The sequence below is a fragment of the Rhinoderma darwinii genome, chromosome 5, assembly GCF_050947455.1.
Source record: "Rhinoderma darwinii isolate aRhiDar2 chromosome 5, aRhiDar2.hap1, whole genome shotgun sequence".
Taxonomy (NCBI): Eukaryota; Metazoa; Chordata; class Amphibia; order Anura; family Rhinodermatidae; genus Rhinoderma; species Rhinoderma darwinii.
The window spans coordinates 23069068-23095719 of record NC_134691.1 but is presented as its reverse complement, the minus strand read 5'-3'; the positions used below and the strand labels follow the sequence as shown (position 1 = coordinate 23095719).

General features: G+C 43.6%; 1 protein-coding gene across 7 annotated transcripts in view; it reads right to left on the bottom strand.

Moving 5' to 3' along the window:
- MTSS1 (MTSS I-BAR domain containing 1) overlaps positions 1-25097 on the bottom strand; it is a 148300-nt gene extending 123203 nt beyond the window's left edge. For 5 of the 7 annotated variants that reach the window (XM_075825752.1, XM_075825754.1, XM_075825750.1 and 2 more), the window contains exons 1-2: positions 21608-22082; positions 907-968 (exon numbers count right to left, since the gene is read on the bottom strand). In XM_075825752.1, coding sequence (XP_075681867.1) covers positions 907-968; positions 21608-21679 — 134 coding nt within the window. In that variant the 5' untranslated portion in view covers positions 21680-22082. Of the gene's footprint in view, positions 1-906; positions 969-21607; positions 22083-25016 lie in introns of those variants that run through there. The other 2 variants (XM_075825747.1, XM_075825749.1) reach the window with 2 other exon arrangements.
- Between the last annotated feature and the right edge of the window lie 1555 nt (positions 25098-26652).

Sequence of the window (26652 nt, the reverse complement as noted above, 5' to 3'; positions counted from 1 at the left end):
ATGGAGGTATTATTCAGTAACAGTATGGGGTATTATTCAGTAACAGTATGGAGGTATTATTCAGTAACAGTATGGGGTATTATTCAGTAACAGTATGGAGGTATTATTCAGTAACAGTATGGGGTATTATTCAGTAACAGTATGGGGGTGTTATTCAGTCACTGTGGTTATAGTGTGGCGGTATTATTCAGTAACAGTATGGGGGTGTTATTCAGTCACTGTGGTTATAGTGTGATGGTATTATTCAGTAACAGTATGGAGGTATTATTCAGTAACAGTATGGGGTATTATTCAGTAACAGTATGGAGGTATTATTCAGTAACAGTATGGGGTATTATTCAGTAACAGTATGGGGCTATTATTGAGTCACTGTGGTTATGGTGTGGTGGTATTATTCAGTAACAGTATGGGGGTATGATTCAGTCACTATGTTGTTATGGTGTGGTGGTATTATTCAGTAACAGTATGGGGGTATTATTCAGTCACTATGTGGTTCTGGTGTGGCAGTATTATTCAGTAACAGTATGGGTATTATTCAGTCACTATGTGGTGATGGTGTGGCGGTATTATTCAGTAACAGTATTGGGCTATTATTCAGTCACTATGTGGTTATGTTGTGGCGGTATTATTCAGTTACAGTACGGGGGTATTATACAGTCACTATGTGGTTCTGGTGTGGCAGTATTATTCAGTAACAGTATGGGGCTATTATTCAGTCACTATGTGGTTATGGTGTGGCGGTATTATTCAGCCCCACTTTTAACTTTGCCCAGGGCCACACTTTGTCTAACACCGGCCCTGCCTGTTGGTTAAACTTAAGGAGTGCTTTATCTCTGGGTAAAAGTAGAGTGTCACTTTAATTAACATTTTTCTAGGAGTTCTCCTTTAAATTCACAGACTACTCACCTGAGCTGTGACTGCAGTTTTCCAGCTTTGTTTATAAAATCTTCCCAAACTGGGTAACTGCCCTATAAGAAAGAAAAAAAAAAAACTTACTACTCATCATCACAATGTATTTTTACAGAATATTATGCACTGTACATCATGGAGGTCGTACATTTGTTAGCTGCAATTATAAATCTGCATCTACTTAGCTTTACTGTTTTTGTGGCAATTTTTAGTTATTTCAGGTTGTTTTCTCCACCGTCAACTGACCTTGAGTTCTGACTATAGCTGTAGGGCCTGTTCACATCAGTGTTGGCTTTCCGATGAGGGGTTGCGTCGGAGATTAGCAATGTTTCCATCACCATTGATGTCAATGGTGATGAAAACGGAAGCTAAGGTTTCCGTTTGACTTTCCGTTGAGGTGTTCCACAACGGAAACCTCAGACGGAACCCCTCAACGGAAAGCCAACGCTGATGTGAACAGGCCCCAAGATGTAAATGGAGAAACAAAAAAAAACAAAAAAAAGAAAACTATCCTCTAACTCTAATATTAGTAAAGCAAAGCATTTACAAAGTTACTCAATTTTGGAATGCTGTAAATATGTTATTTGAAAGTGGAATTTTGCTTGAAATACATCTTTAGACTGCAGACAGTTTCCCGACGTTCATCTAAATTCGACCTTAGTATGCATTTTTTCCTCGGACGTGAAAAAACGTCCGTCTTTCACGTCAAAGTTGCCACCGTGCGGTTCCAGTTTTCACGGATCACTACAGTCTTGAGTCAATCGAGGGATTCGTGAAAACGGAACAAAATAGAACATGTTCTATTTTTCAACTGACCCTTCACACTGTCCATTGAAACAACGGTCGTGTAACGGCCCTATTGAAATACATGAGTCCGTGTGACGGACATAGACCACGTTCGTCTGAATTCGGCCTTACACAAACATATCGACCATTTTGGTAATGGTGCAAGTTAATGAGTTCCAAAATAGGCCAGTACTTAGGCGTTAGAAGGGTTGTCTCATTAAGACAACCCTTGTCCATATGCTCTATTAGGGCATATGGAAATCATAGAAGGGGCTACCCTATTGGGGTCCACCCTCTAGGAGGCACATCAGAGAGTCACTAAGCAAGGGTAGCTCCCAGTCTGGCGGAACTGGTTTCAGCAGGGGAAATGTATGGCCGAACCCGTAGTTATCTGCCGATCGTCGGAGTGGAGGTTTTTAGAGGTAATCTTGATGTAACAAACCTTTTCAATAGGGTCCTTTTAGAAAAAGAAAACAATGTACGTACTGTAGTACAAAGGGATCTAAAACCGCCCGAAATGTGGGATTAGACCACTGGGTCCTTGATGATTACAATCCCGTTTTGAATCCATTGATGCTACCTTTTTTCCTGAACAACAGAGTCCCTGTTTGGGGACGCCCGACAGCTGTGAAACCCAATAGTCTGGCATCATGCTGCTCCTGTGTCTGCTGGACTATCAAAATATATTGCTGAATCTTCAGTTTCTGAGAATTTTACATACACAATTGTGAGTTTTATATAAGAAAACTTTAATGTTAGGTTTATTGTTTCCTTCAAAATGGAGCACTTGGCAGACAGGTCCCAAAGAGTGGAAGACCTGGGAACGAGTTAGTGATAGGGGGAATCATCAGCCTCCAAACCTGTTCCCACTCCACAACCTTTTAAAAGAAATTGAATCCACCTCATCATCTGAGTAATTTACGTTTGCCTCTTTGTAAAGGCCAGGCTTCTTTCATTACGGAGCAAAAAAAACTACCAGGATTAACTCAAAGGTCTCTGCAAGCCTCTCTCTACGATAACAGATTGTTCTGTGAACCCGAGACAATGGCCGCTTTCTGTCCGACAGCAACCGGTCGTCCCTGAATGACAGTTCAGTCATGGATTAAAAAAAAAATAAATAAAAAAAAGTACCTTCATAGCCCCCGAAATTTATTTTTATTGAAGATGGTAAACTCACGTAGCCAGAGCTTCCACTTGACATTCAAGAACAATAAAAGGACAATTACACCCAAAATGTATTAATACATTGGCATTTAATTAATCCAGCACCTGACTAAGGAAGATTCTGCTAGTCTGCAAAATAACTTTCTACAACTTCACAGCTGCATATCCACAACTCAGTGGTGGATTCACAGTTCTTTGGTGGGTTACTGTAGGGGCAAGAGGCATCCTGGAACAAATTTTTTTTAAAAATAAATAAAAATAAAAAAAAGGTGTGCAAAAAATAAAAAATGCTCAAAATGGGCCTGATGTTGATAAAAATTAAAAACCACGATACAATGCGACACATTTCCAGATTCCTAGCCTAAGAGGGTTTTTCTGAGGCCAAAAGGAGCCCCTCTTCCCGCTAAACTCTTTGCATGTGTGACAGGAAGTGATAATCCTACAAACGGCACCCAAAGGCGTTGGCAACTTTTGCCCCAAATCGTGATTGCAATTTCTACAATTCTTGTCAAAATGTTATAAAAAAATTGTAATTACAAGTTGTACTTGAGTGGTCCACAAGCAGATACCTTGGGAATGTTTGCTCACTCACATTCAAAAAGTAAACTATGCCTATATAGACTTCAAGTTATGGGACAGTTCTTAAAGCGGAGCCGCTAAAAAAAAAAAGTCCAATGGGTTCCTGGAGCGATCTACGTGGCTGTCAAAGTTGATAGTTTGGCCATTTCAGATACAGACTAAAAAAAAAAAAAAAAAGTTAGCTATTTGTGCAACCTACAGATCAGGACAACTAGAAATAAAATCTGGTCTAGGTGGTGGTGTCTCGTGGCAACAAACCTGCTGCGGGTCATTTAGGCCCCATGCACACAAATGTGCTTTTGCGGCTGAAATTCCCCCAAAAATCCACAGGAGAATTGCGACACCATTCAATCTTATGGGGCCATGAACACGACCTTGGTTTCCACGGTCCTTGTATGGCCCTGGAGCCCGGACCGCAGAAAGATCTGGCAAGCCTTATTACGGCCGTGTTCTGCGATCCGGGCTCATTGAAAATAATGGCCGCGGCCATGTGAACAGCCCGCTATTTGCGGGTGGCTCGCAGCTCACACTCCATGGCCAGCAGACCCGAAAATCACGGCCGTGCACATGGCTACGGTCGTGTGCATGAGGCCTTACACTGTTACATAAAACAACTAAACAGACTGACATTTTATGCTAGGAAAGAGAACACACCCTAGCTGGTGGCAACAAACTCCGCGTGTTCTAGGTGTGACGGCTTCATATAGAAGCTCAGGACGCCATGAATCACAGCTACAGCTAAAAAAGTAGCAAAAATATATTTTTAGCCAATTTCTAGTTAAATGTGACGCATGAGATGTTGTGAAGTCAAAGATGGACAAAGTACTGTAGAGATCAGCAGCCGGGTAGACCACTCTAAAAACTAACTTGACTTGTTATTCAAGATCTCTTATTAACGTCAACAGAAAACTACTCAAAATGTTGAATGCCAGAAACAGCGGCCACCAAGATCCTAAGGTCTGTCCAGCCCTGATTATCAAACTAATCCAGTCTACCATACGAATGACTTCCACAATGTTGATGATATGGGGGATGGATTGACATCTTGAGACAAGAGGACGTGGAAGTAAATTGCCTCCAATACTCGTGGCAGGAGAAACTGGCCATTTAGTGGTTGACTGCAGAGATCTACCAACCAAAATGCGGCATTCAGATTCAGATCTGTCATCAGTGGTAATTTTGATCCATGATCTCCAATTACATCTTGACGAGTGATCTGGGCCTGCGCCATGTTGCAAAAAGTTATACTGTATAAGCTTCTCCAATGACAGATCTCCAAAAGTTGGCTGCTTTGTTAACTATGACCTTGAGATATTTTGAGACTTATTCGATGTAACCTCAAGTTATGACATCTGCATTGCAATTTCACCAGATATTTGATAGTCAACACAGTACTCTCCAGAATTTGGTCACTAGGACAATATCTAAATGGCTTATGTGCCACCAAAAAGTTTATTGTTGTCGTCATTAGATTCCTAGAGAATATCCACATCTGACTGAAGTTGATCTTTAGGAGTGGAAAAATGACTGTAGACTTTAGGAGTCCAAGCTCTCCAGGGGCCAGGTGGCTTCTTTTTGGTGGCCCTGGCATGGCGTAAAGCTGTGCTTCCCTACTAATGTGACTAGACAATATTTCCATAACGCATGTATTCGGAACATCCACATTACAGGCAGACTCGGCAAGTAATTACGACTGCCTGTCCTTAAACATTTGCTCAATGTGCACTTTTTACCACGCCCGGCTGCACACCATTCTCCGCACAGTCGATTTAACATAGTAAACATGGCAGTCATGGGACAGGGAGGCTCGGAGACGCAGATGTAGAAGATTCAAATAAAACCTATTCCACAACGCTGCGATGTAATAGTTAATTATAATAAAGTGAAAAAAATGCAAAAAATAGGAGCAGAGCAATTGGGGCAAATAGCACAGAGTTGCAGCTCAATGTCAGACAAGCAGACGTCGCAGTGGTGGAGAGACTTTTAGAGCAAACGGGGAAGATGGACAAATATTTTAATCGACTTAAGGACATGAACAGACACCCCTCCTTAACAGAGAAAGTCCGCTTCAAAAGACACAATTTTCCTTCCTCATGCAAGAAACCAGGAATGGTTTCACCACGACAACCCCTGTAAACATGCCCTATTAGGTCCAATCGAGACCCTCCTCTATGTGCCAGCTGCTCTGCAAGATATTGAACGGGATGATGAAAAGATATGAAGATGATCAGTATCGGGTCTAGGTGCCCTATGTAATGACCATCTGACCTAACACTATGAAACAATGGAGCAATTAGCGGTCTTCATCCAAGGGCGGCCAACTAGGATTTCATTCGTCTTGGACCAAGAAAGTAATTAGCCAGTGATTGGTCACATTTTGGAGGGTACTGGCATCGCATAATATGGTAATAAATACACTGTGATCAACAGCAACCGAACACACTCAAATGTAACTCAATTGGAGTATTTACCAAAAGAGTCAACAGATGCCGGTCCATGGCACAGGTGGTTTTTTCATTGGGGTAAAGGAGGTTAGTGCCCCTTTATTAGCCAGACAAGACGCATTAAACGGGTTGCCCATAGAGATCAATGTAGTACTACATTTTCCCCCAGTGAAAGGAATACAAGTGGCATGAACGATCCACAACAATCAGCTCAGTCATAGGAGAAGAAAAAAAATGGGGGTTGTTTTGATGTGACAACCCCTTTAAAGTATGTCTGGGCAAAAAAGTCCGCCTTTTGATCATAGTTGGCATGACATACCCCCAAATTTGTACTTGCCTTAGAGCTGCCCTTCCAAAGATCCCTCATCATTCTCTTCAATGCCATGAATTGGCAATTGCGCCTGGAAGGCCTTCTCTTGAGCAATAACCAAAAAAGTATTTCCCACGACAACCCTCGAATGGACGTGACATGAGACAGTTCGGTTTCCCCTCATTAAGGAGTGCTAATAGGAAAGTGACAACCATTTTGGACTCTTCAAGATTTTTCTAAAACCACCTAACATTTCAAGTCCCTCTTTCTGATAGCCATAAGCGCTCTCACTTAAGTTTAGGAACTCGAGTAAGAACCAATTACCCAGCAGGAGACTTCTAGTAACTCTTCAAAAAGATATAACGGATGGGATGTCACTTTCTGTCATGGCACATAATCGATGGAAAGAAAATCATTAGACAGTCATGGCCAAAAACGCTATTTGACCACAGTATGAAATAGACGCTACATGACAATTACGACAGTGACGTTGACTGAAGGATGGAGAAGGGCGACTTTTTTTTTATAGAAAGAACGGGTAGATGCCTTCATATACCTATGAAAACAAATTCTAATAATAGACATAACACCTGAGATAGTACAAGCAAGACAGCAAGTTATCGCATAGTTCAAGTGTGTGTGTGTGTGTGTGTGTGTGTGTGTGTGTGTGTGTGTGGTATGCCAAAACTCACACCACCTCTTAAACAACCATTAAAGAGGCAGCAGATGTACGCTATGGCCAACATAGCCAGATGCGAAAATGCTACCAGTTTGTTCATTTCGCTAGGACTACACGCACAAGAAGAAAACTTCACAGCTGACGATACTCCATGAAATATCTTACAGACCATCTCCGGATTCTCAATATGTTGCCGTACATCACGTGACTCATTACAATTATTGGCCCCATTATGTTGAAATATTGCCACATGTATGGCCGGCTAAGCCTCAAGATTTCAGTTGGAATTCTGAGGAAAATGTGAAAATTAAAGAAGATTTTTATGTAATTGTTTTTGGGCTACCAAGAAACACGATTTCCCCTTGATTAGGACCACGTACCTAATTGAAAATTTAACAAAATTTTGTTAAGTTAAATGGTCAGTGATTACCTTCGTGACCATCATTGTCTCTCAGTGTTCTTTAAGGTCCTTTTAGACCGGCCAATAAGGGCTGTGACAACAAGCGCCGATCAATGAGACAGCTTTTTGATCGGCGCTCATTTGCTCCTTTCACAATGAGCAATGATTCGTTAACTTATGTGGAAAAGTGATAGTTACTACGATCGTTCGTTCCCACACATTTCCCTGTTTATACAGGGAGACGTGCTGCCAACAATAATATTTATTGCTACATAAACAATACGATCAGTCGATGAATCAGCGTTTGCTCGTTTATCGGCCGATCGTTGCATCGTTTACACAGGGCAATGATCAGGAACAAGCGTTCATATGAATGCTCGTTTGCTCGATTATTGGCACGTGTAAAAGGGCTTTAAGCCAAGGACACTTCCTCAAAAAGATTTTATCGAAGTACCACCAAGACGTAGATTACTGCACCCACTAAAAGCACAGCATAAAGACAGGTCAAGTACCCGCTAGAGACAGAGGTTGAGACGCGAGAAGTTCCGGCATTTATCTATTCCAGGATATAGTTAGAGGTCTACGACGCAGACAGAAGTATAGGTGGTGCGATTTTGGCAGGAAGGGGATTGTAGGATATTGTATTGTGAGTGGCCATTGCGGAAGAGGCATCCCGGGGCCAACCTTCGGTTGCTGCCAAGGAGCTTTTTGAGTGGCATCCATTGTCGAAATCAATGCATTCCTATGGAAAATGGTATTGGTAGCCGCTCTTACTCAATCCTGGCCCAACTAAAATTGGACGAGGCTGACTCCATTGTTTTTGCAAGACGTTACTTGTCAGTGTATCTCTCCGAGTTAGAAGAAATGTGCGGATCAGCCAGACTGACTCCCACCCTTTTAGTCATAATTAAATCCGTCACAATTAATAGACATGGAGGAGGGGGGCTAAGTAAACAATCCAGCAGATGTAAGAAAAGGCCTGACGTGACCCTCGTCTTACCCTCCCACTACCAGATTTGTGTTGGCATACGCTCTGCGTGCAGCCTGAGACGAGAGGCTCTTGTTTGCAGGCTGTATTTAATCAGTCCATCTTTTAGGTTTATTATTAAGCCGACAAAAAAAAAGAAGAAGAAACTTGGAATGAAAACAGAACGGCATCTGAGCCGCGAATATAATGCTGTGTTAGCCCTTTAATACACAGTATTTGCTTAAACCTATCCAAACCTCTACAAAGCAGTAGGTAAACAGTGTGCACAGTATTAGGTGATGTGAGCATGAAGCAGACCTGATCATGGCTCCGAGATACAGGAAATTAAAGAAAAATCCCAATGATCTGCACTGCAAAATCCGCTAGGTTAGGAGAGAATATAGAAATTAGGGGAAGGGGCCACACGGTGGCTCAGTGGTCAGCACTGTTGTCTTGCAGCACTGGGATCCTAAATTTGAACCCAACATCTGCATGGAGCTTGGGTGTTCTCATGTTTGCGTGGGTTTCCACTGGGTTCTCTGGTTTCTTCCCAAAGCATCATGGTCCTTAGGAGTATTTTTTTTTTAAAAAATGCCCCTAACACCGAGAAAGCTTACTTTAGCCGTTACTATAGACTTCAATGGAGGGAGAGTGTGGCCAGGGCTCGGTTCAATTTCTCCATGGATATGGCAGTGGCGGCTTTCAGAATGGGGATTAAGGGACCACCGTTGTTCCAATAGGTGAAGGCCCTAGATATGGTATAAATGTCTAATGTGGAAAGATCCTTTTAAGCAGTCTCATTATGGTGACAGTCACTAGAATTAGTGAGGACCTTGGGGTAAAAAAAATAAAAAAAAGACAGTGGCTGAAGAAAATGTTTAAAAAATATAAAAATCAAACAAAAAATACCAATATTGCTGCTATTACACCTCCCATATGGCTTAAACCCAGCTTTCCTAGACCGCATTAGTACGGGATTAACACTTCTTAAAACGGTCACCTTTTAGCTTATAGCAATCTGCGTAAAAAAAAAAATTTACGTAAACATTTTTGTCTGCCTATCAGAGTTTTTGGTAAGAGGCATAGGATAAAAGAAAATTCTCCCTTATTGGTGCTGTTCCTTTGTAGAGTGCTTTGGATGATCCTTACACTTCCATGTGATCATCCAATTGTGCAGAATGGAACACAGTTTTTGGCCTGAGGAAGAGACCAGTCCTGTCTCGAAAGGCGTAGCTATTTTATAAAAACTCTGAATAAACCTTTTGAAGTTTACACCACTTGGCCACGGATTTCCCTGCTTTGATCATTCAATCGTGCAGAACGGAAGTGTAAGGATCATCCAAAGCACTCTACAGAGGAACAGCACCAATAAGGGGGAATTTTCTTTATCCTTTGCCTCTTACCATAATCGCCAACGGAACCCCTGTGGATCTCCGTATGAACCCCGGGCTGCAGTACCCTTTATCATATAGGTGCATCAGGACATTGTGCTCCCAGAACAACATCCCCAGGTGAGAACAACTTGATCAACCCCAGCAACACACCTCCAAAATCCTTTGGGATGATGCATTATGTGCGCCGTGTATTTTCGGTCTTCTCCTAAACAGTTATCAGAGTTTTGGGGTTTTTTGCTCTGTATTCAACCTTAAAGGCCCCAAGCAACGTGTTCATCTGTCATATGCAACAATTACCATGAATTAACATTGAAAAAGTCAATAATCCGGTTGATTGCTGAACTGCACAAACAAATGAAAACCGTAAGAAGCAGCATAACCTGTCAGAATGTATTAAAGCAACAATGTATGAAAATATAATTTAAAAAAAAGCAGGAGGTAAGGGGCAAAATGGTACCATCAGGGCTGGCATCAACACAAGCAGTAGCGTAACTTGAAGCTCCTCGTGCCCAGTACAAAATCTTTAACAGGACCCCCATCGTCCATGTGCCATTCCTAATAATTCTTATAAGGTAGAGGAGGTTTTAAGCCCCCCGGCACCAAGGCCCGAGTGCAACTGCACCCCCTATAGCTACGTCCCTATAAACAGGTCAAATCTGGTAGATGTCAGGTCTACAGCAGTATGGGTAGAAAGGATCTATGCTTGTCAGACCGTGGGTGAGTGAAACACGGGGCCCACTGTTAGTCGGTCCCCATGGGCCCACACAAGTGGAGCCAGCCCTGGGTATGATACACCTGCTAGGGGAATAGGTTTAAAACAGACAAAAAGTTATGCACAGAGTACAAGTATCCTACCACCATACCAGACTGCCTCCTGGAAAAATCCACCAAAACCTGCCACCAATACTGACGGGTTGGTAAGACTACTCTATATGAAGGGTTTCCAATCATCAGAACCTGTTGCCAACTCCTACAAATGGCATGATTTACTTAAAAGCAGTGCATGTATACAATTGCTCAGTAATAACGTCTTAGGGTGGCCATACACGTTAGATTAATGTAGGCCAAAGCTGCAGATTTCGGCAGGATTGGCCGACCATCTAATGTGTAGAAGGAGCTCCCGACTTCCCCCCCCCCCCCCCCCCAACGGCAAAAGTTGGAGGAAAGGAGGATCGGGCAGTTGGATTTCTACATGCGAAGAGTCTGCCAGCGGCTTACTCCCGTCTCCACATTCAGAATACACACACGCTTGGCCAAGCCGAGCATGCATTTGTATGGGTGGATCGAAAGGAATAGCTGTCGGCCGAATAGACATTAATCCGACAGCTATCTAATGCGTATGGCCTTACTGTTCAATGTCCTTCCTGTGCTCTAGGAGCAATCTCTGAGACCAGGGAAATAGAGATAATAGGAATTTCTTGAGTAAGGCTGTTTACATCTGTGCTAGGTTTTCCGTTAAGGCCCTCGATCCCGATCATTGCTGTGTAAAAAGAGCAACAATCAGACAATGGATGAGCAAATGCTCGATCATCGGTTAATCTGCTCGTTTATGCAGCAATAAATATTATCGTTGTCGGTGGCACATCTCCCTATGTAAACAGGGAGATGTGCTGCCGACATGATGGAAATATATGGGGATGAACGACCATAGTAACGATCGCTCCTCTCCATACGTAACTAGGTATTGCTCCTTGTGTGAGCGCTGATCGGTGCTCGTTTCCACAGCCCATATCGGGCCGTGTAATAGGACCTTTATTCGGTTTTGCATGATGAAATCCAACACCGTCCAACAGAACCATGGACTATAAGGGTATCTGTCATGGTTTCCGCTATTTTGTATATTGTAATCTGCGATGAAGGATCCTAACGGAGCCTCTGTAGCAGATGTGAACACAGCCTTAAAAAATGAAGGAGGAATTCTGATCAAGTCACAGATAACACCCCTAGTCAGTCATCTTTTCCTTCTCCTCTCAAATCGGTCTATATCTGTAAGGCAACTGGCTAAAGCAGGAGCCCTCCCCCACGGCTTTCTCTGCTATAGTAGATCAGAAGGAAACAAGAAAACTTTGCAGTCTTATAAACAGTTTGGGCAAGGTTTATTTTTATTTACTTTTATCATACATTTCTAGGGTTAGTGTTCCTTTAATATGGGGACTTGACTACAGTAGCCCATGACACATCATGCACAGACGGTCATAAAACAGCCAACGTCTAGTGATGTGCTAAAGGGCGCTTCGGGGGATGGATTCTAATCACAAATCTGTATTAGGTCAGGTCAATAAATTGACATATACATAAAGAAAACGGAGCAAAAAATAAGACGCAGGACCGTACAAGTCTAAGAAGAAAGAAACCAATCGAGAATGCGGTGTATGGCAGTCAGCTCATAAATCCCAGCAACCCCTATGTGTTTAATGCAAACTAGAGCACCTGCAATCTTGGGGTATATGGGGGTCGTGAAGAACGCCTTTCAAAGCCACGGGCTGGCTATAACACGTATGTGTGGTTCACAAACCTAATGGCGGAGACATGTCAAGTGTCATTCTGTGCAGCACTACAATCTATTACCTGCCGCTTCAAGTTGACTCTGCTTTACCATACAAGTTACAAAACACCATGAACATGCTCAGAATGGAAGAAAACCTTAGTTAATGACAAAGTAGTGGTGGAAAGTTTCAGCAGCAACTAGAGTCCAAGTATCCGAACGCTGCCTAATATATCCCAAATCAACTAAATCCACCTCCTAATGTGTATGGGGGCCTCCTGACTGTAGTACGACTGCGGATGGGAGGGGAAAGTAGTAACGGCACTGCTGGATTTTAACGTGTCCGCTCCTTTCTTGTGCAGCGAGATCTGTATCGACTAAGCAAAGGGTGCATGTTTATAGGAAAGTCGGAGGTGATAGCTGTTGGCAAAACAGCCAAAAACCCATCCCTTAGCTATGAAAGCCAGTGAACAATCTCCAGGTTTTCTTCCGTGCTGCACCTATACTCTGGAGCGCATGCCTCAGACCCTCCGCAGTTTTAAGCAAGGTCACTGAAAACTAAATTTCTTATGTCACATAAAGTAACCCATGGTCTTCATACAAACTGACCTGGTTGCCTAGATCTCGATCCACTGGGCACTTCACTTATTGCGTCGTCCCCCTCATCTTCTTCTTAATGTAAGGTGTTATGGAAAGGCTCCATTTTTTTCATAGTCAGACGTATTGTTATTCATAATTTTGTATGTTTAATGCTTCCGGGATTGCACAAATCTATGGAGCACGTAGGCGTTCTATAAATATTTTTTATTATTATTGCGCCACCACCAGGGCTATTAACAATATCAAGAGAACCCATTAATAAGAATAATGATGTAAGAAACCACTTTTTGGAGCACAGACCAGTTCATGCACATGATAGGATGTTCCATTTCCTAAATTCCTGCACATATAAAAAATAAAATCAAAAAGGAAGGAAGAGTGGAAATTGTCCATTGTATTTCCCCATCAACTTAAATAAACATATAGAGGTCCAGGTCTCGCAACACAAGGGGCTTGAATTTCAGCAGATCTGTAACAAGGGACCTTGGAATAACAAGGGCGACCTTTATGACCCGCAAACAATAACGGTGCCCTTTAATTGCGTTCCTTGCTTTCAGGCAGGACTCTTACAATTTTGTAGTGGTGTCGACTTCAAAGCCTCCCCCACAAGCAGTACATAGCCACTGTTTATATTAAAACCAGCGCCACTCTTAAGCAGTAGATCTACTTACATGTTTTATTTACTTATTATTTTAAGACTATAATCCATCACGTGTGCTCTCCTATCACCAAAGTAAGATTCTTGTTCTTGAACCTTGTATTTATAACCAGTCCACATGAATACTCATGCTTGTTTTGGTCATTTTCAACCTGGGATTGCTATGTTATTTTTGGTGTCAGTCAGGAGCAGCAAAAGTCAGCAAAATTTTGTAATGTTTAAAAAAAGATTATCTGCAAATTAAATATGGTGGGCAAAGTTGATGTAACTTGAGGTCTAAATCCTAAAATACACTAGTATTTCAAGTCAGTTGAGTCCACCCTAAACCTTTTTGACAGTAGCATATTTTAATTTATCCACCGTGCTTATAATTGGCCACCATCAAATCAATACAAAGCATCAACAATGTATTATATAGAAAATCAGGAAGTTATAAATGTCACTTATTGACGTAGCTGGTCATCCCCTGAAGGGGTCACATTTTATAATGATGCCATTGTTAGCAGAAATGTATTTGAGACGCCCAAAGGGTTACACCACAGCTGACAGCGGCTCACATCATTATACTCCAGACAGACACCTATGCGGTTTTTGCCTGCACGAACACTGTATATACACGTGGCCAAAAACAAATACAGATGGGCGCGCAGATCACAGACGTAAACATCTCTTACAAAGTAAATGTTGCATCAGGCACACAAAATCCTGCGGAAAAACACTTGAGAATTTTCTCTAAGCTTAATCTCTAAGAGGGGAGCATTTTATTGAAATATTTAAAAAGTATCTGTAATGTTTGCACTGGGCACTGATCGGGAACGGCCATTATTGACCCGTGGGGGGGGGGGGGGGGAGGGGAGAAAAAGGGGGGGGGGGGAAGAGAGAGAGATTCAGTGGACAAAAAAACAACCTGTAGGGCAAAGTACATATACATTTTCTCAAATCTTTATGTAGGCTATGTTAACACGGAGTATTTTGACGGGTTATTTGACGCGGAAACCGCGCCAAAAAACTTGTCAAAAACGGCCCGAAAATGCCTCCTGTTGATTTCAATGGGAGGCGGTTTTCTCCCGCGAGCAGTAAAACCGGCTCGCGGGAGAAAGCGACATGCCCTATCTTCGGGCGTTTCCGCCTCTGACCTCCCATTGACTTCAATGGGAGGCAGAGAAAGCGTATTTCGCGGCGTTTTATGCCCGCAGCGCCCAATGGCCGCTGGCGAAAAACGCCGCGAAAATCGGCGTGCAGGGAGAGGAAAATCTGCCTCAAACTTCCAAACTGAATTTTGAGGCTGAAATTCTGCCTGCAAAAAACTCCGTGTGAACATAGCCTAATGGAAACGCTGTCAAAAGTGAAATAAGACTCCCCAGCTCTTGAATCTTCCTCTTCTGCCATTTTCTTAAATATTACGTTATTTGTCATTCTTCGCTATAGCTCTGAGGGCTCATTCAGACGAACGTGAATAACGTCCGTGTGCTGCGCATGGAAATCATGGCACTCGCAAAGCGCACCGACGCATAACGGACCAGATTCACGCGCGTTTTTCACGCGCATGAATCGAAAACGCTCGTGTGAACGTAGCCTGAGAAAGCTCGGCGACAAACAATATGGCCTCCATCACAATCCCCATGGGGCTTGATACCGAATTTTCCTAGACTAGTTGATGGCAAATCTGCTTAGTAATACAGCAACATGTGAAGCAGATCCGGTATTATTATATACCTTTGCGGATTTACCATTCGTGTGTAAAACTGGGTGGGTTTTAATGGCAGACATGATGGTCGTCACCAAGTTTTTTTGTATATTTATTTTTATTAAATGGTCTTTTAAGGCATTCTCCGGTCAAATCTGTCTGGGGAATATATATTATATAAAGTTCTATTTGCTCGCATTGGCATGGATGTATTAGGTCTTGTGTAAAGTGCCTCTCCGCTCATCCTTATTAACTTATGACCCAAATAGGGCATATGGCGGTCCAAAGAACCAATTAAAGCCTACAGGCCCTTCTACACCGGCCGATAATCGGCCAATGCAGTGAGCGCCAATCAACAAAACATAGTTGATCGGCACTCCTTTGCTCCTGTCATATGGAGCTCTGGATGGGGACGAGCGGTCGTTAATTCGATCACTCGTCGCCATACGTTATCACGTCGGCAGCGCATCTCCGTGTTTACACAGGGAGATTTGCTGCCGACAATGATAACATTTAACTTTTTTTTAAAGCGATACGACCAGTAGATGATCGAGCGTCTGCCCGATAACTGCCAAGTGCAAAATCCCCTTTAGGGACCAAAAAAATCTGACAACCATTCACCTGAGCACAAAACGAGCTCGAACAGGTTGTCACTCCCACCCCCCCCCCCACACAAGACAAATGGAGAACGGGGTTCTCAAAATTTTGGTGGGTACTCTGACTGAATGAGGTTTACATACAACATTATTGTTAACCTTTTTTGAAATTTTTATCAGATCTAAAGGTTAAAAATCAGAACTGGTTGAGAAGTCGATGCTGACAAATCGAGAGTATTTTTCCGTTTCTGTGTAATAATGAATATAATTTGAGATCACTTACATTTTTCTTAAACCCTGTGGTGATAAGTCACCATCAACCAAAATAATATCTTCTAACGCTGCGGTAACTATGTAAATCAGCGAGTGAAGCACAGCGCTTGTTTAATGGAGATTATCAGTGCATTTACATTTCCAGCCTAATGATCACATAGCAGAGGGAGGACATTTACTACTGCAAGGGCTTATGGGTAATGGGAATGCAAAACATCCTTCTGTCTACAACATTGTTACCAGGCAGTAGTACTTGTACTCCGATAGGTGTATGTACCAAGTATAGAAATTCACGTGGTTGTTGCATAACCTCCCCACCCCCCCTCAGGCAAACAATAGGGACACGGGAAGCCTCAGTTTTACCAATAGTTGATGTGGAGCCCTGGCATTAAAAGGGAAACTCCAGCTAAAAAACTAAGACAGTTCTCCACACAATCACAATCTAAGGCTTCGTTCAGATCTGCGTGAGGTCTCCGTTCAGGCGTTCCGTCTGAGCTTTCCGTTAGGGGAACACATGAACGGAGCCCAGAATTAAAGAGGCTCTGTCACCACATTATAAGTGCCCGATCTCCTACATAAGGAGATCGGCGCTATAATGTAGGTGACAGCAGTGCTTTTTATTTAAAAAAACGATTTTTACCACTTTATTAGCGATTTTAGCTTTATGCTAATGAGTTGCTTAATGCCCAAGTGGGCGTTGTACAGGGGAGTGTATGACGCTGACCAATCAGTGACCAATCAGCCTCATGCACTTCTCTCCATTCATTTACTCAGCGCATAGGGATCCTGCTAGATCACTATGTGCTGTCTTATACTAACACATTAACGATACTGAAGTGTTTAGACAGTGAATAGACATTCCACGGGATGTCTATTCATAATCTCTGCACTTCGTTACTGTTTCTATGGTAGTTACAGCAGAGGAAGCGTGATCTCGTTGTAACCTGTCATTTACAGCGAGATCTCGCGAGATTACACTTCCTCTGCTGTAACTACCACAGACAGAGTAACGAAGTGCAGAGATTGTGAATAGACATCCCGTGGAATGTCTATTCACTGTCTAAACACTTCAGTATCGTTAATGTGTTAGTATAAGACAGCACATAGTGATCTAGCAGGATCCCTATGTGCTGTGTAAATGAATGGAGAGGAGTGCATGATGCTGATTGGTCACTGATTGGTAAGCGTCATACACTCCCCTGTACAACGCCCACTTGGTCTAAAGTAAAAATACGCCCACTTGGGCATTAAGCAACTCATTAGCATAAATCTAAAATCGCTAATAAAGTGGTAAAAATATATTGGTTTTTTTAAATAAAAAGCACTGCTGTCACCTACATTATAGCGTGCATCTCCTTATGTAGAAGACAGGGCACTTATAATGTGGTGACAGAGCCTCTTTAAATCTCATCCACTGTACTGCTAAAGTATTTGGCTGCGTTTTTTCTGGCCAAAATTCCGGCCGGTAAAAACGCAGCAATTCCACAGTGTGTGGACAAGCCCTTAGGGCTCTTGCACACAACTGAGTGCCACTCGGGCCATTTTTCACAGCATCCGAGTGGCACACAATAGTTTTCATGGACTCAGTCTCTTCAGTGGGTGAATAGAACATGTCCTATCTATCCATGGATCACGAGCAGGACTCGGGCGGCACACAGAGCCCTTAGGGAATTCTGAGTTAAAGGGGTTGTCGATTCAGCAGTTGGAGCCTTCTGCTTCCGGCACCGAAGCCTGCATAAACTTCTGGCGCGTGGAGGCAGCCGGAACAGTTGATCAGGGCGGTGTCCGGGAGTCGAAACCCCACCAATCATACACTGATGACCTAACCTGTGAATAGGTCATCAGTATAAAAAACAGATCCCAACCTGAACAACACCTCTAATAGAGAGGGAGTTCCCTTTTCTGGATCTTCATCTCTTGGCCAGAGTGGAGAGCGGTTACATAAAGCACCTCTCACTCTGGAGGACCTGCATTACACAGAGAATCCATCAATATGAATGGCAGCTGTGTAATGCTTAATTTCCCCTTTGGTGGCGCTGCAGAGAATTTGAACACTGACAGTTTTCTCCACAAATCAAAGCCGATCACTAGGGGTTCCTGAAGTGGGACAATTTGTAATAAGCTAATTGTCAAGGGACTCTCCTAACAAGTAGGGCACGTCCAAATCAGGAAACCCCTTTAAAGGCACAAATTGTTGGTCAATGGGAAAAATACAGTATATTATAAACCAGCAATTCAGAATAAAAAGCATTGTCTTGAAGATTTCAGACCCAAGATATTGCCTACTGGTCACAGATACAAAGGGTCTCATTCAAAAAACGGTCTTGTATAAAAAAACAAAAAAAACCATCTTTGTTATCCAAAGCAACCAATCTCAGCACAGTTTTCATTTTACCAGACAAGTTAAGGAAATGAAAGCCTAGCTCCGATTGGTTGCTATGCGCAACAAGGTCTGTTTTCATGTTAGACAATTTTTATAAATCTACCCAAAACAGGTAACTCTGATCCAATGAACGTTCCGAAATGTACTTATCACCGGAACATTCATATTTAAAAGGGGATTTCCAACAACAACAAACAGTTATAATGCGTTTTTCAAGGGACATTCCACTTATATTCATATCCAGTGACTGAAATCCTTGTGCATCACAAAAGAGCTTCTAGAGAGCATCATAGACCCTTCATTTTGTGAATCAGGGGCAGCTGAGGTTGAACTCAGAGACCTCAACCACTCCAGCCAAACATTAAAGGGGTTTTCCACTACCAGACAACTGATGACCTGTCCGGAGGCAGCCGGCGCAGCTGATCGGTACAGGGCCCATGTGTCGGACCCCCACCGATCATGTACGGATGACCTATCCTATCCTGACCTATCAGTTGTCCGGTAGTGGACAAGCTCTTTAATATGGTTATCCATTGTTTTTTTTTTTATATTGATGGCCTATCCTTAGGATAGCCTATTAATATTAGATCGGTGGGGGTCAGCTCTTTGAAGGGACTACGGTGAGCGCCGCATTCCTTTAGTGGTCTACCACGTACGTTTAGTAGTGGTTGTGCCTTGTATTGCAGCTAAGAGCTGAAGAGCTGTAATACCAGGCAGAGCCACTACTAAAAGTGCAGCGCTGTGCCTGGTAAACAATATAGGCGATGCGGCGCCTTTAAACAACGGATTACCAGTGGTTCTCGAGAGTCCGACCCCTAACGCTCGACTATTGATGGCCTACACTACGGATTTTAAGAGAACCGGATATCCCCTTTTGGATCTCCAAGCCTCTAAACTACTTTTTCGCAGATCTGCTATGTTAAACTTGATATCTCATGACTGGGGGACCTAGAGTCTAGTCTCACTTTCTCAGCCTACATGGCGGCATACTCACATCAGCATATTCCTGGTCCTCCCCTCATGTCCCTGTCACTCAATCCCCTCAGAGTCTTATTTTGCCTAAAAGAACCTAAAATACGAAGTATGAAGCATAAAGATAGTGAACAGACAACAAACAATAACCAGAAATACATTTTCCACAAGGCCACAACCGGATTCTTTTATGAATTTTAAGAATCTTCCAAACATTAGAAAAATGCACGGATATTTGACGTCACCAAGGAGTTCATTTTCTCCATGCAGATTATTATCCCGTAATCCAATTTTTAGCAGAGTAATGTAAAATCCCAGCTAACCCAGGTCCCTACAGTGTACTGCAGAAAGGGAAATTGCTTTATTAAACTAAAACAACCTCAAAAAGAATAGCGATGGATACTTGGATGAATGAGAGAGAGAGATAGATAGAGTATATTCACATTGTGTTCGCAGTGTCCGTTCGGAAAACGCGCCAGGAAAGATGCTGGCGCATATGCCAAACTTATCCAAAGGCCTCCATTCACCCAACGGATGCCAATAGAGCGTCCCCTTTTGCCATCAGTCGGGCCAGTATCTGCTATTCCATACAGAAGTATCCAGTAAAAAACAAATACTGCTGGGTATACGTTTTATGTCTTTGCCACGGGAGCCTTTGGCCAACGTATGCCTATACAGTAGCAAAAGTCGGAGGCTTACGTCAGAGGTATAAGTTAGAAGTATCTCCCAACGTATAGCTCCGACAGACAACGCGAACACAAACTGGTGTCCAGGCTTCTGTTTTTACAGGATCCGCGATGGGTAGGATGCATCGGCTTCGATCCTTTAGGATCAGGGTTTTTCACCACCATTATAATGGGTGACAGGTTAACGTTTTTTATTGTTGTTTTTTTACTGCATAGAATACCACATCATGCTAAACTAGTCTGACCGCCAAAAAGTGACGGAAAGCAACACATGCATGTCTGAACGGAACGGAATACTCAAGACAAGCGAAGCTTACATAGAAACTTCTAAGAAGAGAAATACAACAGGCATATCCAGGATGGTTATCTCTACCACACATACTTTGATGACAGGTTCTCAAGTGTGAACTATGGACGTGGGATCTGCTGACATACAAAGAACACTTGTGTCGTGTATACAGCAATAAACACGCAAACCATCTATACACTGACAGAGTGCGTAACCTGCAGCAGAGCACCAAGAAAATTAAAAAATAATATGTATATATATATATATATATATATATATACATACACACACACACACACACACACACACACACACACACACACACACCTATATGTAATATAGAAAATACTCTAGATAGATAGATATATTGGCATGTGTAGGGCCCTTTAATAACGCTGCTGCAAATTCCATACACCATAGCAACATGAATTCAGGACTGCCCCCTATACGTGAAGTCACATAGGGGGGGCTCGTTGGACTGCGGGATGACAAATCGGCTACTGATTCCATAATAAACAGTGATTGACGGTCAGGTATCGGCCTCTCACCTAGATACAAGACAAAGGTTCAGCCCCAAAAGGGTGAACCATGGATTAAGTATGGGGAAATAATATAGATATGGTGGTCAAGAGTCAAAAATCAACAGGACGCCTAATAAATAATAAAATCAGTGATCTAAATATTATATCTTACAGGTAAATTATATGAAGGAAATAACCACCTAGACCTCTAATGCGGTTGAGTGACCCCCCCCCCCACCCCCTGGTCCTGTGCAGACCTCCAGTTCTGACACCTGTTTTCTCTACTGCCCCCCAGGGAAGAATTTGATCAGCTGTTTGTATGCAGCTTGCAGCACAGACACAATGAGAAAGCCCTAGCCCCCCTTATAATAACGCAAATGCCAGGGTTCCCTATACCCATGCCAATGGGACTGAGCATCAATATAAGAAATAGCTGCTGCCAACTGCCAAGCCGGCACCTAGGCACCAAGTATTACCAATTATTAGATGGGATTTAGTGTCATCACCGGCCACAGATACAAAGATTTACCAGCGACTTGGCGGACGTCGCAATCGCTATTCATCATCGGAACATCATTCACGCAACGACAGACGAACACAAATATTTGGCCACGATCTTAATATTTTTTCCGTATAAAACAGCTGCAAAATCTGAATATTTACACAGGGAATTAGGTGGAGTGTTGAAGCACGTCCGATAAGAGATCAGAACGATCGCCAAGAATCGATCAGATCGGGCAGATATTCATCATGGCTATGGCCGGCTTTATTCCTAAGATCTGGCACGGTTAGGGTTAAATCCCCCTGCACTGTTCATCCTCTTACCTTCATGTCACTGATAATGGTCTGGAACAGACCTCCCAGGGCACTGCACTCCTTCTCTATCACAGCCTCCATTTTCAGTATGGGATCAATCCAGACAGCAAGAGGTGCAAGGGAAATCCAGCAGGATCAGCAGCAGTCAGGATCCCCTCTAGATCAGCAGCAGATCCCCCCTGTGTGGTGAGATTCTCCTATTTGCAAAAATCCTTGTATTCACAGAGAGAAGAGAAGGAAAGGGATGGGCTGTGCAAACCCCCAGCTACAAACCCTTCTGCAGGCAGTTCACAGGCTCAGGATCACCCCCCAGTGCAGGATCCATTGCTGCTCATTGCAGGATAGAGAACAGAGATCCAATGGATCACTCAGAGACTGAATGGGCGCAAATAGAAGTGGGATCTGGTGGTGGGAGACGTGCAGCTGCAACACAAAACCTTCTCTGTCAAGCTATGCACTGCCTGGCTCTTCCCCTTCCGTCTGGATAATGGGACTCGCACCGGCGCCCCCTGCTGGACGTCCTTAAGAACTGGCCCTGTGTCCTGCACTATGGTGTCTCCGACGCACACACTGGTTATAATCTATCACCTGCATTATTCATACACCCTGTATTCTGTTACACTGTCATTTCTCCTCATAGAATATAATTATCTATGTCCTCGGGTCGTCCTCTTCTGTCAGGTAGAAGTTAATTATATCTTTACCTGGGAAAGATGGGTGCCAAAAAACATGGCTGCAAAAAAAACATGGCTGCCTCAAAAATATGGCTGCCTCTATAACTCCTACTCAGGTTGTCACTCAGCTTTACCCAACTCCTAAATGGGAGATCTGTTGATATAAATGTTAGGTTGGTTGTCAATGGGGGGGTCCGACACCGGGACCTCCATCCAACCTTTGCTAAAGTGGTACCACGACCCCCCTCCTTAACACAGTGAGTAGGAATTTGTATTGAGCATATACAACGCAACCGTTTTTGTACGAGCCATTAATAGGAGCGGCACCACACATGTTTGACTGCCGCTCCACAGACCCACCATGGTCATGCTGGTAAGTGCCGGAGTGCTGCGGCGCCAGTGTTCAAACCACTGCCGAATAACATTCATCAACTCTTCTGCGAATAGGGACTGGAATAGTACTTTAGGCCAGGATCACACACAGTTTTGATTCTGTTTTTTGAGCCAAATAAAGAAGTGGACACAAAAGAAAGGAGATGCATCAGTCTTTTCTTTATACCTTTCCTTCCTTTTGGATCCACTTCTGGCTTTGACTAAAAAAAAACTGAGCCAAAAACTGCATCAAAACTGTGTGTGTGATCCTGGCCTAAAGGCGTTGTCCGGTTTCAGCAAATGAATGTTATTTTTTGTATTAATTCTTGTTGTTATTCAGTAGGACGATTCATTGTTTACTTCTAGTGGACATAATTCTGTCCATGGTCACGTGATGGACACAGCTGCACGGCTCGTTACAAGACAGCTCTGAAACACTTAGGGTATGTTCACACGCACTAATTACGGACGTTGAAAGCAATGGGCAGACGTTTGTCTGTTCACACGAGGCGTATATTTACGCGCCGCTGTCAAATGACGGCGCGTAAATAGACGCCCGCGTCAAAGAAGTGACCTGTCACTTCTTTGGGCGTAATTGGAGCCGTTATTCATTGACTCCAATGAAAAGCAGCGCCAATTACGTCCGTAATTGACGCGGCGTTCAAGCGCCTGCACATGCCGTTACGGCTGAAATTACGGGGATGTTTCCTCCTGAAAACATCCCCGTAATTTCAGCCGTTACGGACGCTGTCGTGTGAACATACCCTTAGGGCTTGTCCACACACAACGCAATTTCTGCAGCAATTCCGTTAAAAAATGCAGACATTCCACTGCCGCAAAAACGCACCATTTCCTGAGGTTTTTACGGCAGAAAAGGGTGCGTATTTTGCTGCGTTTTTCTCTGCTGGGAGATGGTGACATCCCCTCTGAAAAACACAGCAATTCAGTCCACTTTCCGCAGCAGGAATGGACATGCTGCGGTCCGAAAAATACGCAACACAGGTCAATTTCTGGTCGAAAATTTTACGCAGCGTGTGGATGAGATTTGTTGAATCTCATCTACTATATTCTGCTGCATATTTTCCTTCCGCAATTCCGGATATACGCAGCAAATTTGCTACGTGTGGACGAGCCCTTCCTGTAACGAGCCGTGCACCTGCGTGTCCATCACATGACCATGGACAAAATTGTATCCACATTGGTATAAGTAAACTAAGCTATTCCATACAACGAGATCCCGCAAAAAATAGTATATGTGTAGCATAAGTATTTTAATATAGGATTCTAGAGTTCTAGAGGTCACTTTATGGTCTACGTCGCAGGCATCCGTTTAACGTATACGTCATGGGCTTTTGAATAGCTTTTACTGACATATATGTTAAACAGATACCATTATAGTCTTGGGTGATGAATGCCATTGTTAGGACTTATTTACAAGAACGGGTGTCAAATCGGGCGTGAAAAACTGCTGTTTTTCTCGGCCAATCTGCATCCGTGCGGGACCCGAGTTCACAGATCCCTCATAGACTTGCCTCCGCCTGCACGCCGATTTTCGCCCGCAGCCATGAAGCGCCGTGGGCATAAAACGCAGCGAAATATGCTTTCTCTGCCTCCCATTGATGTCAATGGGAGGTCAGAGGCGTAAACGCGCGAAAATAGGGCATGTCCCTTCTTTTTCCCGCGAGCCGGTTTTTCTGCTCGTGGGAAAAAACGCCTCCGCCTCCCATTGAAATCAATGAGAGGCATTTTTGGCAGTTTTTTAGTGGGTTTTGCGGCACGGTTTCCGTGTAAAAAAACCCTGTGCGAACTCCCCCATAGCCATGTGCACGGCCGTGAGTTTCGGGTCGGCCGGCCATGGAGTGTCAGCCGCGAGCCGCCTGCAAATCGCGGGCTGTGCACATGGCCGCAGCCATTATTTTCAATGAGCCCAGACTGCAGAACACTGCCGTAATAAGGCATGCCCTTTCTTTCTGCGGTCCGGGCTCCAGGTCCATGCACGGGACCGTGGAAACCACGGTCGTGTGCATGGCCCCATAGGAATGAATGAGGCCGCAATTCTCCCGTGGATTTTCGGGGGAATTGCGGCCGCAAAAGCACAACGTCCCAAAAAACGGCTGAAAAATCGGAAGCAGAACGCCTACAAACATCTGCCCATTGATTTCAATGGGTAATATGGCGTTCTGTTCCGACGGGGTGTTTTTTACGTGGCCGTTTTTCAAAACGGGCGCTTAAAAAAACAGCCGCGAAAAGAAGTGCATTCCATAGAAATATTCCGGAAACATGAACATGCGCGTGAGGTGTCGCACTTAAAAATTAAATATGTGATTTGTCCCCATTAAAATCAATGAGATAAACAGTAGAAAGCACCAAACCTGCAGATGAATACATAAGCAGCTCAAATCTGCCGCCGTCTCTTTAGACCATGTTCACACAGGGTGTTTTTGTTGTGGATTTCAACCAAAATTTGCAACAAAAGAACATTATATTGCGTGTGGCCACAGTGGTGATGTCACTACGTATCTGCTTATGTCACAAAAAACATATCCATTTCTAGTTTACAAATGCAGGACATTCCTGTCTCATTGTGTTTCCAGTCTTCCCAACCTGAGCATTGTGTGTGAAATAGACATGAAGGGGGAGGGGTGAAATATGTAAGAAACAAAAATATCAAAGGTTAAAAAATTAAATTAAAAAAAAAGTTAAAAATGGGCTGAATTCGGAGCGGGTAGTACACAGATGTGTAGATAGGTTAGTCATTATAGTGTTGTCCTATTAGGGCATATTCTAGAGGAAAGCGCCCCCTGTTCTGGAGGACTTTTGCAACCATATATTACATGGTCATCCAATTATTTAGATGGACACAATGTAATGCCACATTTCTTCTACAATGGTCACTTTACCCCAGTGATTACAGCTGGTCACCAGGAGTTCCTGACTTGTCTTATCTATATAAGATACCGATACTCACATAGGGGGGTCCTCCTGAGATCTGGTAGACCCAATGATCAGCTATTATTACTGGGGTGCTTGCAGGGTAGTCAGTGATATGGATAGCTGCATCGTTGCAAACAGCAATGCATTCAGATTTCATCCTTCCTTTAAGGGGGGATTCACACGAACGTGTATTCGGTCCGTGCGGGCCGCGTGGTTTTCACGCGCCACGCACAGACCAATACAAGTCTATGGGGCAGTACAGACAGTCCGTGCTTTTTGCGCAGTGTTTGTCAGCTGCGCAAAAAACGCGACATGTTCAATATCTCCGCGTATTTCGCGCATCACGCACCCATTGAAGTCAATGGGTGCGTGAAAACCACGCAGGTCACACGGAAGCACTTCCGTGCGAACCGACCGGACCAGCGCACCAGCTGTCAAAAGGATGAATGTAAACAGAAAAGCACCACGTGCTTTTCTGTTTCCAAACATCCAAACGGAGTGTCTTTTTAGATGAGCGAACCCGGACAACCGAACCGAACTTCACCGGGTTCGGCCGAACTCGTTTTGGCCGAACCCGGCAAAAAAATTTCAGGTACGCGACGTCAGGAGATAGTCACTGTCCAGGGTGCTGAAAGAGTTAAACTGTTTCAGCACCCTGGACAGTGACTTCCGATCCCAATATACATGAACCTGTAAAAAAAAAACGAAGTTCTGACTTACCGATAACTCCCGGCTTCTTCCTCCAGTCTGACCTCCCGGGATGACAATTCAGTCCAAGTGACAGCTCCAGCCAATCACAGGCCAAGCACAGGCTGCAGCGGTCACATGGACTGCCGCGTCATCCAGGGAGGTGGGGCCCGATGTCAAGAGAGGCGCGTCACCAAGGACGCATCACCAAGGCAACGGCCGGGAGGGAAGTTCTCGGTAAGTACGAACTTTTTCTTTTTTTTTAACAGGTTGCTGTATATTGTGTTCGGCATTCACTGTCGAGGGTGCTGAAAGAGTTACTGCCAATCAGTTAGCTCTTTCAGCACCTTGGACAGTGACGGGCGTCGACTAGCCTCATCTCTATGA